Below are 14,072 nucleotides of genomic sequence, written 5' to 3'. Positions count from 1 at the left end.
TAATGGTGTTGGATTCTTATATTCAATTGTTGAGAATTTCTTGGTTAATCTTGGTGCTTTGTGACTTGTTTGGCATTAATTGTAATATTTGCTCTACACACAAGATTAGTGCTTTAGTCCTTCCTAACTCATGATCCCTTGTTTTTGTACTCTATTATCATTGAGTTAGGATGGGACCAAATTCTCTCATGCTTATCACTAGTCTTGTTTGTGTCAATAGTTGATTAAGCTTGATGCAACATACTCTTCATGTCATATACCCATGCTTTGCCTTTTCTCTTGCATCAAGTATTAATTGATATGCCTGTTGCCTATATTGCTCTCTCACGTACATGCGTAGCTAACATGTAGTGAGAACCTTACTCTTATTTGGTATTAGCCCCCGCCTATGTTCTAATTGCTTTCATGTCTTTGTTGTAGGCTTAATTTTCTTTCTTTTTCTCTCCTTTGAGGTTGGCCACCAAGAAGGAAAGGAATGAGAAAGCTTCTAAATGGGGCAACGAACAAGTTCATCTGTACAACCTTTCTATGATTGTAATCTTTGATTTGTTTGATTCTTTATGTCCATTGTTCCATGTATGCATGCATTTGTATGATTGAGGCCATCATTTCATTTAGCTCACTTACCCAAATAGCCTACCTTTCATCAACCATTGTTAGCTACTTTTGAGCCTATTTAATCCCTTTTGTTCTTAATTTTAGCACATCACTACCCCTAAGTGAAAAACAATAAATGTCCTTAATTTGGATCTTTGATTAGCTTAGACTAGTGAGGGTGTGTATTATTTGGGTATGGGAAACTTGGGACATTGGTTGAGGTTAAAGTGTAATTTTTATTTTTGTTGAAAATATTGGGAATTGGGTACATATTCACGCACTATATGTAAAACCATATGCATTGATACGTTTGTATATACTTTAGAAAAAAAAAGAAAATGATAAAAAAAACATATATATATATATATATACACAAAAGAAAAAAAGAAAAAAAGAAAAAAAGAGAAAAAGAAATAAAAAAAAGGGACAAAAATGCCCCAAAGTGAAGTTCAAAAAAAAAAATCAATGCATATGGAATGTGAATTAAAGAGAATGCATGAGTATGTGAAAAAGTGGGAATCATGGGTAGCTAGGTTGTGTATTAGAATTGTATAGGTTGTTATATGTGTTAGGTGGGAGCTGAGGCTAATCAAAGATACAAATTTCAAGCTCACTTGACCATATACATCCCTACCTTTACCCTAGCCCCATTACAACCTATGAATAAGTCCTCATGATGGATGTATGCATGCATTGAATAATTGTTTATTGTTAGATGAAAAACAAATCTTGGAAAGCATGAGTAGAAGATAATTGAGTGAATCGACCCTATACACTTGAGCGACTAGAGCAGATACACTTCCGGTGAGGGTTCGATGCTCAATTCCTTGTTCCCAGCTTTCATGAGCTATCTTCTTGCAAGTCTATTTGAACTTTATTTTGATATTTGAATTGGTCAGATTCATGAGTTATCATACTCCTTAGCCCTACTTGATATATATTCTTGGAGATTGATTTGCTTTTGACCAAGTAGGTAGAATCATATTGCATTTAGTTGCATTCATATAGATAGGTGCATATAGTTTATTTGTATTGAATAAATGTTCATATCCCTTTTCTTGTCCTTCTTTATTCTTAGCATGAGGACATGCTTAGTTTAAGTGTGGGGAGATTTGATAAACCCTAATTTTGTGGTTTATCTTGTGCTTATTTTAAGGGATTTTATCACCTTTTCCCACATTTATTCAATAAAATAGCATGGTTTTGCAATTCTCCCTTGAATTGTGCTTAAATGTGAAAACATGCTTTTTAGGCCTTAAAATAGCTAAATTTAACTCATTTAATTCCATTCGATGTTTTGATATGTTTGTTGAGTGATTTCAGGTTCATAAGGCAAGTATTGGATGGAAGAAGTGAGGAGAAAAGCATGCAAAGTGGGAGAACTCATGAAGAAATGAAGGAACCGTAAAGCTGTCAAGCCTGACCTCTTCGCACTCAATCGACCATAACTTGAGCTACAGAAGTCCAAATGAGGCGGTTTCAGTTGCGTTGGAAAGCTAACATCCGGGGCTTTGAAATGATATAAAATTTGGCATATGTTACTTTGCGCTCAGGGGCGCACACGCGCCATGTACACGTGCGCGCCGATTCTGCCCGTGGGTCCACTTTAATGAAATCGCCCCCAGCGATTTGTAGCTCATTTTGGGCCCAATCCAACTCATTTCTGATGCTATTGAACCCAAGGATTAAAGGGGAAATGAAAAAAAAAGTAGTCATAGTTTAGTTTTTATCATGTTTTAGGGTAGAATTCTAGAGAGAGAGGCTCTCTCCTCTCTCTAGATTTTAGGGTAGTTTAGGTTTAATTTTCTTAAATCCAACTTTTAATTCTTGTTTTAATTTAGTTTCTCCTTTTAATTTCTTGTTGCTACTACTCTATTCTTCTTAGTTCTCTTGTCAATTTTACTTTTATGTCTCTTTTTATGTTCATGAGCCCCTTGTTGGATTTGGATATTTTCTTTAATGAAATTTAATGTTTGATGTTCTTTTATTGATGATTTGAGTTGTTGATTTACTTTTCTTGCATTTGGTAGTTGGTAGATTTTATTATTCTTGCACATTTACCATGCTTTCCCTTTGTACCCACCAAGTGTTTGACAAAATGCTTGGTTGGGTTTTAGAGTAGATTTTGAGCATTCTTGGCTTGGAAAGAGTAATTGGGAAATCTTGAGTCATGAAAACCCAACTTATGTTGGTGATCTAGAGTTGTTAGCTAATATTATTTCCATTGACGCTAATCTTTTGCTAATTTAATCAGTAAGTTGATTAGGACTTTTGGATTGAGATTAGCTAGTCTTATTAGACTTTCTCTCATGGAAGATAATATGATACCTTCTTCCAATGTTGGAGATGACGTAATAAGATAAATTCTTGTTATTATTGTGGTATGATTGATTAGTCTTGTTTGACTTTCTCCCTATTTGTTGGAGTTGACTAAATAAGATGAATTAATCATTGCATGACTAGGATAGAAAGCCTATGATCTCAACACTTGCCATGAATGTCTCCCTTTATTACTTGCTTTCTTTAGTTACTTGTTCGAATTACTTTTCTTGCCATTTATTTTCTTGCCCAATTATCAACCAAACCCCCCTTTTACCCCTCCAATGCCAATAATCATTCACTTCATTGCAATTCCTTGTGAGACGACCTGGAGTCTAAATACTTCGGTTAATTCTTATTTGGGGTTTGTACATGTGACAAAACCATATTTTAATTTGATGCGAGAGTTGTTTGTTGGTTTGGAGCTATGCTTACAACGAAATTCTTATTTCTACAAGAGAAAATCTAGACCGACAACAATTTTTGCTTATCAATCGGCATTATCTCTTAGGAACTGTATCAGAGACCCCTTTGTGTCTCTCTTCAAAGTCGCCCCAATATTCGTTGTTTTATCTAGAATATCTCCGATCTGGACTTCCTCGATCTCGCCCTCAGGTTGTGGACGAAGTTTTTCCTGAGCTCGAACTCTTTCGAGTTCGATAATGTTGAATTCTTCTCCTTTTCCTCTAAGGTTTATACTTTCATTGTAACAGCGTCGCACAATTTTCTGGTCTCCTTTTATCGTGACTATCCCTTCTGGGGTTGGAAACTTCAAGCATAGATGTGGATTTGAAACTACTGTGGCAAGCTGATTTAGCATTGTTCGACCTATCAGGGCATTGTAGGCCGAGCTTACGTCGACTACGATGTAGTCTATGTTGAGTGTCCTTGACCGGGTTCCTTTTCCAAAGGTTGTGTGTAGTGAAATATATCCAAGGGGTTGGATTGGAGTGTCTCCTAGTCCAAACAATCTGTTCGGATATGCTCTGAGCTCTTTTTCTTGTAGGCCGAGTTTGTCGAAGGCGGATTTAAACAAGATATCCGCCGAGCTCCCTTGGTCCACCAATGTGCGGTGGAGGTTGGCATTGGCCAATATGATAGTAATGACCATGGGATCATCGTGTCCCGGGAGGACGCCTACCGTATTTTCTTGGGTAAAAGTAATAGTAGGGAGGTCGGGTGATCCTTCCTCTCCTTCAACATGATATACTTCTTTAAGGTGTCTTTTGCGAGATGATTTGGAGATCCCTCCTCCTGCGAATCCTCCATTTATCATATGAACATGCCTGTCCGGGGTGCGGGGTGGTCGTTCAGTTCGTCCGACCTCTTCATCCCATCCTCTTTTTCTGGATTCATCCATTTTGTTGGCTAAGTATCGATCTAGTCGCCCCTCTCTTACCAATTTTTCTATGACATTCTTTAAGTCGAAGCACTCGTTTGTAGGGTATCCATAGATTCGGTGGTACTCACAGTATTATGTCCGATTTCCCCCTCTTTTTTTACTTTTGATTGGACGAGGTGGTGGAATCTTCTCGGTATGGCATACTTCTCGGAAAACGTCCACAAGAGATACCCGAAGAGGGGTATAATTTTGGTATTTTTTAGGCTTCTCTTCGTATTGATCTTCGTTTTTCTTGGACTCTTTATCCTTATCCCGGTAGGAGTAAGAGAATCCGGATTTTGAGGTTTCTCCTAACCGAGAATTTTCTTCCATGTTGATATACTTCTCTGCCCGTTCTTGCACTTCATTTAAAGATGTTGGATGTTTCTTTGATATAGAGTGACTAAAGGGTCCTTCTCGCAGGCTATTGATGAGACCCATGATGGTTGCTTCTGTTGGTAGGCTTTGTATATCCAGGCATACTTTATTGAATCTTTCCATGTAAGATCGAAGACTCTCCCGATCTCCTTGTTTGATTCCTAATAGGCTTGGGGCGTGTTTGGCTTTGTCTTTCTGAATGGAAAATCTAGCAAGAAACTTCTTGGCTAAGTCATCAAAATTTGTGATGGATCTGGGAGGCAGACTGTCGAGCCACTTAATAGCTGTCTTTGTTAGGGTTGTCGGGAAGGCTTTGCAACGAATAGCGTCCGAGGCATCGGTGAGGTATATTCTGCTTCTGAAATTGCTGAGATGATGGCTTGGGTCGGAGGTACCGTCGTATGGGGTCATGTCGGGAGCTTTAAAATCCTTTGGAACCTTAGCTTTCATGATTTCTTTGGTGAAGGGATCTTGGTCTTTGTGGGAGTTATCTTCGTCGTTGGGGCGAGTAGTTTTGGTTTTGAGGTCGGCTTCCAGTTTCGCGAGCTTATCTTCTAGTTCTCGGCAACGCCTGGTTTCTCTTCGGAGGTCTCTTTCAGCCTCTCACTGATGTTCAGCCTCCTGTTCGAGCTGCTTAAGCCGATCTTATTGTTCTCGGAGGGCTTCTAAAATTTTTAAATTTGGAGAATGCTTCTCTCCGTTTTGCTGAGGTGTATCTTTGGGTGTGGCGTCCGTGTTTTTGTTTGGCGTTCTGTCTACCAAACCAGAGTTGTGGTTGTTGTCATGGTCATTCGCCATGGTGATGGGATGACTTCCAGGTTCCCCGGCAACGGCGCCAATGTTCCGAGGGTTACCTGAAACTGTTGGTCGATCCCAGTTGAAATCTGCAGTAGTGGCCGAAGCTGACGTGTCCGACTTGTTGGACTAGATGGTGCTGCTGATCCTTCGTCACCGGAGGGTGGTGGTACCTACAAGGGACAACGATGCTTAAGTTAGCAAGGGCTTTAAGCAGGTTTTTAGTAGAATCAGAGTATGAGTTATACCTGGGTGCTCCAGTGTATTTATAGTAGTGTAGGTTGACCTTTCCGGATAAGATAAGTTAGTTATCTTATCTTATCTTCTGAATGAAGTCATCTTATCTTCAAGAGGAACCGCCCTTATCTTTCTAGGCTTTAGTTCCTTTAGATTTGATCTATGTCCTTTTATTTGGGCCGGCTTGGGCTCCCTGTAGTGATTTGGCCGAGCTCTTTGAGAAGAGATCGGAAATTCCAGACCTGAAGAGGTCGGTCGACTTGTCTTTAATCAGCCCGGGTCGTACAGCTCGACCCAGGACATGAACAAACGCCAAGAGTGCTGCCCCCCTTTGGGCGTTTAACTCTAAGAATGAGCACCCTTTCTTGGCATTGAATGCCAATGACTTTCCTCTTTGGACGTGCAACGTCCTCAGAGGTGTCTTGGACAGCAGTCTGATTGTCCTCTATCAGTTTTCTTCCCCTGGTCTCCTGTTGTTTTGAGGTTGGGTGTTCAATATTTTCCCACTCCTCAATTGGATCGCTTGACATTCATCTTTAATTTGTTTAGATAATTATTGTTTTGTTTGACTCAGCTGTGCTTCTACATTCCTGTTGGAAACCTGAGTTTCTCGCAAAGCCTCTTGCAACTCCAGCAACTGCTATGCAAGGGCGTGTAGCTGCTGAGCCAATGAACCATTTTGTTCTGGAGGGTTAGACTCAGTAGATATTGCCTTAACCTCTCCTTTCATGGAAGTCTCATCAACCGAGTACAGATGCTAGTTCATGGAAACTATCTCAATAAGTTTGTGAGCCTCTTCAATTATTTTTCTCATATGTATAGAACCACCAGCAGAGTGGTCTAGAGACATCCTAGCCATGTCTGTTAAGCCATAATAAAAGATGTCTAATTACACCTATTATGAAAACATTTTAGTGGGGCATTTCCGTAGCATTCTTCTATACCTTCCCCAGGCATCATGAAGAGATTCATTATTCTCTTGCTTGAAGCCTTGGATGTCCAGTCTTAACTGGGTTAACTTCCTTGGGGGAAAGTATTGATTCAGAAACTTGTCTACTAGCTGCTTCCATGTTTTCAAGCTAGATTTGGGTTGGTTATCTAACCACCTCTTTGCTTGATCTCTTACAGCAAAGGAAAAGAGTAGCAGTCTGTAGACATCCTGATCTACTCCCTCAGTGTGTACTGCTTCAACAATTTGTAAAAAATTTGCCAGGAACTCAGTAGGCTTTTCCTGCAAAAGTCCAGAGTACTGGCAATTTTACTGCACCAGAGTAATAAGCTAAGGATTTAGCTCAAAATTACTTGCTCCAATGGGGGTATACTGATACTTCTCCCATAGAAGTCAGGAGTGGGGGCTATATAGGACCCCAAAGTTCTTCTGAACTGCTCATTCCCATTTGGTTTCATGGTGAAGAAAGGTAGGAAAGATTAGATATTAAAAAGTAAAAAGAAAAAATAAAATTAAAATATTTTTGTTTTTATTTTTATTTATTAATTAAATTCAAAAAGAAAATTAAAGGCTAAGATAACTAATTGACTAAAAAGAATTGAAAATTAAATAGGTAATTTTCAAAAAAGAAGAGAGAGAAAGAATTAAGAAATTTTCAAAAATAGAAGAGAGAAGAATTAGTTAGGAAGTTTAGAAAAAGATAGAAGAGAAAACAAATAACTAATTAAGAAAGATTTGAAAATAAGATAAGATAGGAGATTTGAAAAAGATTTAATTTTGAAATTTGAAATTTGAATTTAAATTTTGAATTTTAAAAATTGAATTTGAATTAGCATAAGATAAGATTTTGAAATTTGAATTTTAAATTTTGAATTTGAATTTGAAATAAGATAAGATTTGAAAAAAGATTTGAAAAGATAAGATATAGTGAAGATTTGAAATTTGATTTTTGAAAAAGATTTAAATTTGAAATTTAAAATTAAGATAAGATAAGATAATAATTTGAAATTTAAAGAGAGATAAACCAAAGATAATATAAAGATTTGAAAATTTTTGAATTTTAAAATTTAAAAGAAAGATAAGATTTGAAATTTGACTTTACTAACAAGAAAACAACAAACTTTAAAATTTTTAAATTAAGATAAGAAGAGAAAACAAGATTTTTGAAAATTTGAATGAAGATAGAAAATATATTTTTTTATTTTTTTGAATTAATGAAGAAAGAGAAAAATAACCAAAAGACACCAAACTTAAAATTTTTAGATCAAAGGATACTAGTTTTTCGAAATTTCAAAAGAAAAACACCAAAAGACACCAAACTTAACAATTTTAAGATCAAAATAAGAAAATAAATAAGAACTTGAATACCAAGAAGAAAACTCAAGAACAATTCGAAAATTCAAAGAAAATAAAGAACACACAAAGGACACCAAACTTAAGAATTGACACTAGACTCAAACAAAAGACTCACTTTTGAAAATTTTTGGAAAAAGACACTAAGAAAGTTCGAAACTTTAACAAGAACAAGAACAAAAGACTCAAACAAAAGAAAAAGATTAATAAAGAAAAGAAAAAGTTCTGAAAATTTTTTGAAAAGAAAACAAAAGACTCAAACAAAATAGTAAAAAGTACCTAATCTAAGCAACAATATAATCCGATAGTTTGTCAAATCCGAACGATCCCCGGCAACGGCGCCAAAATATTAGTGCACGAAACTAACTCCACATGCTTCGCACAGATAGACCGGCAAGTATACCAAGTAGTCCAAGTAATACCTCAGGTGAGTGAGGGTCGATCCCATGGAGATTGTTGGTTTGAGCAAGCAGTGGATACCTTGCAGATCTTAGTCAGGCGGATAGAAAAGATAGTTGTCACGAGAAAACACATAAAACAGATAAATAAATAAAACGTTACTGGATAAGTGTGAAACCTATGGTATGAGAACGGTTGAGGCTTCGGAGATGCTTCTTCCTTCTGGATCAACTTTTCTCACCATCTACTCCAACTTCTGATTGATTCATTCCATGGCAGGCTATATATGATTAACGCCGGGTCAGCGGTCATTAATCTTCTCTACTTCAGATCAAACGTCGGGTCAGCGGTCATCCAATCTGAACGAGGGTGAAGCTCTAGCAGTCCATTCCCTTAGTGATCCTACTCAAAATGCCACAGACAAGGTTAGATCTTCTGGATCGGAGAACACTGCTCCTTGGGTTCTAGCCTATACAACAAAGGCCCTAATCGCTCTGCACCTCGGCTGCACTGATGTCTCGAGAAGTACCCAATGAAGTTGTGGATTAGCCGTCTAAGAGATGTATAATCAAGCTTGTGGTTCAATACTATCCCATCAAGGACTCGCAAGAACCCATGTGGAATTGGGATGACGGTCAAGTTACACTCCAAATCCATTAGGATAAAGAACGAAGATACATCTTAGAATAGAATCAAGCATAGATTGAAATAAAATAGTGATATCATTAATTCATGAGAATCAGCAGAGCTCCTAACCTTAACCTTAGGAGGTTAGTGACTCATACTTTACAAAGAAATAATGTAATTCAAAAATATGGCATAAAGTCCTGAACAAGGGTGATCCTTGTTCTATATATACTAATCTAACAACTAAAGATTACAGAAAATAAGATAAACTAGTCTTGTAGTGTGAAAATCCACTTCTGGGGCCCACTTGGTGAGTGTTTGGGCAAATCTTGACTGTTTCCATGTGCTAGGACTCCTTAGAGGCGTTGAACGCTGGCTTGGGACCCCTTTTTGGGCGTTTGGACGCCAGCCACTCCCCTTTGGGCGTTGGACGCCAGGAATGGGCTGGTAGCTGGCATTGAACGCCAGTTTTGGGCCTTCATTTTCAAAGCAAAGTATAGACTATTATATATTTCTGAAAAGTCCTGGATGTTAGCTTTTCATAGCCTTTGAAAGCGCACAATTTTGACTTCTGTACCTCCAGAAATGCTCCTTCAAGTGCATGGAGGTCAGATCCTGACAACATCTGCAGTCCTTTCTCTGTCTCTAAATCAGACTTCTGCTCAAGCTCCTCAATTTCAGCCAAAAAATACCTGAAATCACCATAAAACACACAAACTCAAAGTAGAATCCAAAAATATAAATTTTTCACTAAAACCTATGAAAATATAATAAAGCTTAAATAAAACATAATAAAAACTATATGAAAACGATGCCAAAAGGAGTATAAAATATTCGCTCATCAATCTACTAAGACTAATAGCTCCTCCCTGAGATCTCCCTCATACTTAATACACTTCCACTCTTCATACTCCATAAGATTCCATTGACACACCTTCAAAAATCGGCACAAGTCCTCAAACTTTTAGGTGTACTCGGCCACCATCGTGCTTCCCTGCCTCAATTGCAGCAATTCTAACTCTTTGGCGGTATGAGCAGATGGAGGAAAATACTTCTTGTAGAACTCAGTGCTGAAATTGACCCAAGTGATCTCAGTGCCTCCTTATCCCAACAACTGATTTTGTGTATCTCACTTCATCATGTAAGACGCAAACTCCACTTGTTGTTCTTCAGGGACATGTTGCACCTGCAGAGCCCGTTTCATGGCGCAAAACCAATCATCTACCCTGATCAGGTTGGTGGTTCCAGAAAAATTAGGCGAATTAACTTTAAGAAAAGATGCCAAAGTCTTGGCCTATCCCCCTCGTGTACGCTGGTTCCCGATCTGTTTCCATTTCCATGGTCGTTCCCATTACCATTCCCCTACTATTGTTCTATTCTTTTCACCGCTTTGTTGGTTGCAGCGACGGAATCATCCACAGTTGTAGCCATTGGGTTCCTAGATTCTAGCAAGGCGGTCGAGTCAAATGCCGGCTCGAAATTCGGATTCGATTGACAGGGGCTATGCCTGTTTGCAGACACTGAGGATGTATTTGGTTGAAGGATTAATTTTTATACTAGGAATATGATTTCTTGGAATAGTATTACCAAGTATATAGGATTCCTATGTTTGGTTTGTAAAAGTAAAATCCATGGAATATTAATAATATGCCTAGGAATGTGTTAGTTTTTGTTTCGTTCATATTTTGTGTTTTTGAAAATTGTGAATACTTTGTCCAAAATGCCCTTAAAATTTTCAATTAGAATATCAATGATTAAATTTAGTAAATACATATAACAAAATATAAATATAATAAAATAAAATATTTTTAATTAAATTTTTTAGACTCTAATTTTTTAAATAAATATAATATAATAAAATATTATTTTTTATTTTATTTTTAAATTTACTAAAATATCTCTAATATTGAATATGTTTAATTAAAATTATTAATAATTTTAATTTTTTTAAATTTACTAAAATATCCTTAATATCAAATATCTTTAACTAAAATTATTATTGATTCTAATTTTTTTAAATTTACTAAAATATCCCTAATATCAAATATTGATTCTAATTTTTTTAAATTTACTAAAATACCCCTAATATCAAATATCTTTAGTTAAATTATTATTAATTCTAATTTTTTTTAAATTTACTAAAATACCCCTAATATCAAATATCTTTAGCTAAAATTATTTTCTAAATTAACATTATCACAATTAAAACTAACACAAAATACTTATCTAAATTTTCAAAAATTCATAATTTATAATTCGTCTCATAATTCATAGTTGAACTTATATAAAAAAAAAAATCTCAACAATTCTAACCGCATATGTATTAAAAAGCTTTACTATTATCCAAAATAAAGTTACAAAGAAATCTCAAAAGTTAAAACTTACTAGCAGGCATACATGCACAACTCTTGTACAAGAACAAACACATCAATAAAATGAAATCAATGTCACAATAGACAGCCTCATACATAGAAAAATGAACACAATTATCGAGTGTGATGTCTTCTCCTTCATTAGTTCCATATTTCTTGTGCAAATTGATCCCTCCATCTACCCCAAGCATCGCCCGTTTCAATATGGTGGATCATCCCACCATCTACTCCAAGCATATTTTGATCTACTATCTCATCAATAGGATCCACAACCATCACTCTTCTAATGTGATTATGCAAAAGGCAACATGCAGTTATAACTCTTCCTTGAGTCTTAATAGGATAAAATGACATTCCTCTTAAAATTCCGCATCTTGCTTTCAATACTCCAAATGCTCTTTCAATAACATTTCTAGCTTGTGAGTGTTTCATATTAAAAAGCTCTTGAGCTGTACTAGATTGATTATGTGGATTAAACTAACTCAAACGATATTTTTGTCCTCTATAAGGTGCCAAAATCTTTCACAATTCATGTATCCAGCATCACATAAGTAGTAATGACCTAGTGTGATGACATATAAAAATTGAACAAAATTAATAAAAGATCAAATGGTTATTTTGATAACATACTAAAGTCTCAATAAAATATCTTGGGGAACACTAAACCCATTGTGAAATAGTGCATCTCGCAATACCCTAGAATCCGCCGTTGAACCCACCCAACCCGCCAATACATAGATAAATTGCATATCGGGAGCAACCACTCCAAGCACATTGGTTGTTATGTCACCCTTTCTGTTTCGATATCTAGGCTTATCAGCCTCAAGGCTCCTAGGCAATTCTAAAATCCAAAAACAGATATCAATTAACGCAATCCTAAATTACACCAAGCATATTAGGTTTAATAACATTAGCAAGATAAATTACCTTGAACCATTTCCATCATTCATCCATTCTATCCTGGCTAAATGGTTGAGGTTTCTTCAGTAAGAGATTATGACATCTCAAAATATCAAGCAATACATCATTAAACCGCCTACTAATTATTTCTTCAGATCTCACAAATCGTCTCTATATTACTCTAATTTTGATGCCATGTGCTATAATATGTAAAAACATCGCAACCATTTCTTCCACACCTATATTCCTACTTGGTTCTAACTTTCCAACCTCTTTAAACATGTTATACAATGCATGAAAGGCTCGCCTATCCATTCTTGTGTTTTCTATACATGCTAGATTGCTAAAGTAAATAATTATATCGACACTAACATCCCTTATTACTTTCCTACTGTAACTGTTATTCCATTTTCTTTTTTTCTTAATTGCAATATAATTAAAACATAGAAAATCATCAACAACTTAATCATAAGGTCATTCGTCAATTCAAAATGTAAAATCAAGCAGGAAATAACTCTCATCTTCTATTTGGGATCTATTCTGTCAAAAAAAACATTAAAATATTTAGCTAGAGGACATTCAAACTTTGTAAATAAATTCAAGTATGCAATACATATCATTAATCAAAAGAATCAACCATATAAAATAACATATATTTAACGATACTTATCAAAAGAAATAGAGTATCTAACACACCTAAAACTTGAGATTCACCTTAATAATAACATTTATTATATACATAGAAAACAGGTTTGACAAAAAAGAAGTAGTGGATAAGAAATAGGCACAGCAATTTTTTCCTACAATCCATGCTATCAAGCTCGTCAAGGATTCATTTAGATTTTCACTTCTATATTATAATTTTTTTAATTTAATAGTAATAAAAAGTTAATCTAAGATAGTAGTCAAATGCAGCAGCCAAAATCAGAAGTTAACAGATTATTGATTCCAGTTCCTTAAAATGAATGCAACTCATCATCATCATTACTGTTTGAAATGAAATGAACTCTCTATCCTTTCATTTTAAAATGAAAATAACTCAATTTTTTCAACGCCCTGTTTGCTTTTAAAAAAAGTTCACGAGCTTAGCCATTTAGCAAGTAACAAAGAAGTAATTATCCTATATCTAAAACTAAAGATAATAATAAAAGAAGGCAGAGGCAAATCTGAAATAAAATGCTTATCAACTTCAAAGAAACTTGGATTTGTCACTGAAAAAATTGTATTGATGTAAATAACAGTCAAACGAATCAACAATATGGATCTGTCTAGGCCCAAAAATTGCATATATTGTACCAAGTCACTAATAAATAAAAAGGGACTGAAGCAATAAAAAAACAATTAATCTTTAATTAAATATGCTTTACCCTGGATAACCTGCATTCATGTCTATTACCATTTTGATCCAACAAACATTTCTTCTAAAATTATAACTCCCCCGGGTTCAATTATTCATATTGAATAACAACTTAGACTTTTTTGAATTGACTATACTTGGTAAATTAGGTGGCTGTTTTCATAACTATATTTACCAACATGGACTTGAGTAGTGACTCATTTATATGATGATGCAATAATAATGACTTGGAACCAACTAAACTAAAATGCAAACTCTGACTCAAATTAAGGAAGAATACTTATTAGAGATATATACAAATTACAAATTGGACAGTTAAGTCAAAAGTTAATGAGATAGTCAAAATTTGTTTCTTCTACTACTAACAAAGAAGTGTTTCTCTTAGGATCTTAGACAAACATACTCAAT

The 14,072-nt window shown here is 35.5% G+C and overlaps 1 protein-coding gene across 1 annotated transcript; it reads right to left on the bottom strand.

Annotated features, from left to right (window-relative positions):
* Positions 1-11,548: 11,548 nt before the first annotated feature.
* LOC112742485 (uncharacterized) lies at positions 11,549-12,350 on the bottom strand. The gene is made up of 3 exons (XM_025791724.1): positions 12,335-12,350; positions 12,103-12,248; positions 11,549-11,740 (listed from the first exon to the last, which is right to left on the bottom strand). Exons 1-3 carry the CDS (start codon positions 12,348-12,350, stop codon positions 11,549-11,551), a joined length of 354 nt encoding a protein of 117 aa, XP_025647509.1.
* Positions 12,351-14,072: the final 1,722 nt, after the last annotated feature.

Source organism: Arachis hypogaea, chromosome 14, assembly GCF_003086295.3.
Source record: "Arachis hypogaea cultivar Tifrunner chromosome 14, arahy.Tifrunner.gnm2.J5K5, whole genome shotgun sequence".
Classification (NCBI taxonomy): domain Eukaryota; kingdom Viridiplantae; phylum Streptophyta; class Magnoliopsida; order Fabales; family Fabaceae; genus Arachis; species Arachis hypogaea.
This window is presented reverse-complemented; position numbering and strand designations above follow the sequence as displayed.

Excerpts from the sequence above, each read along its gene's own strand:
- LOC112742485 (XM_025791724.1), bottom strand. Across the intron at positions 11,741-12,102 it reads GTTCAACGGCGGATTCTAGG|ACTCAAGGAAGAGTTATAAC; the intron begins GTATTGCGAGAT and ends TATCCTATTAAG.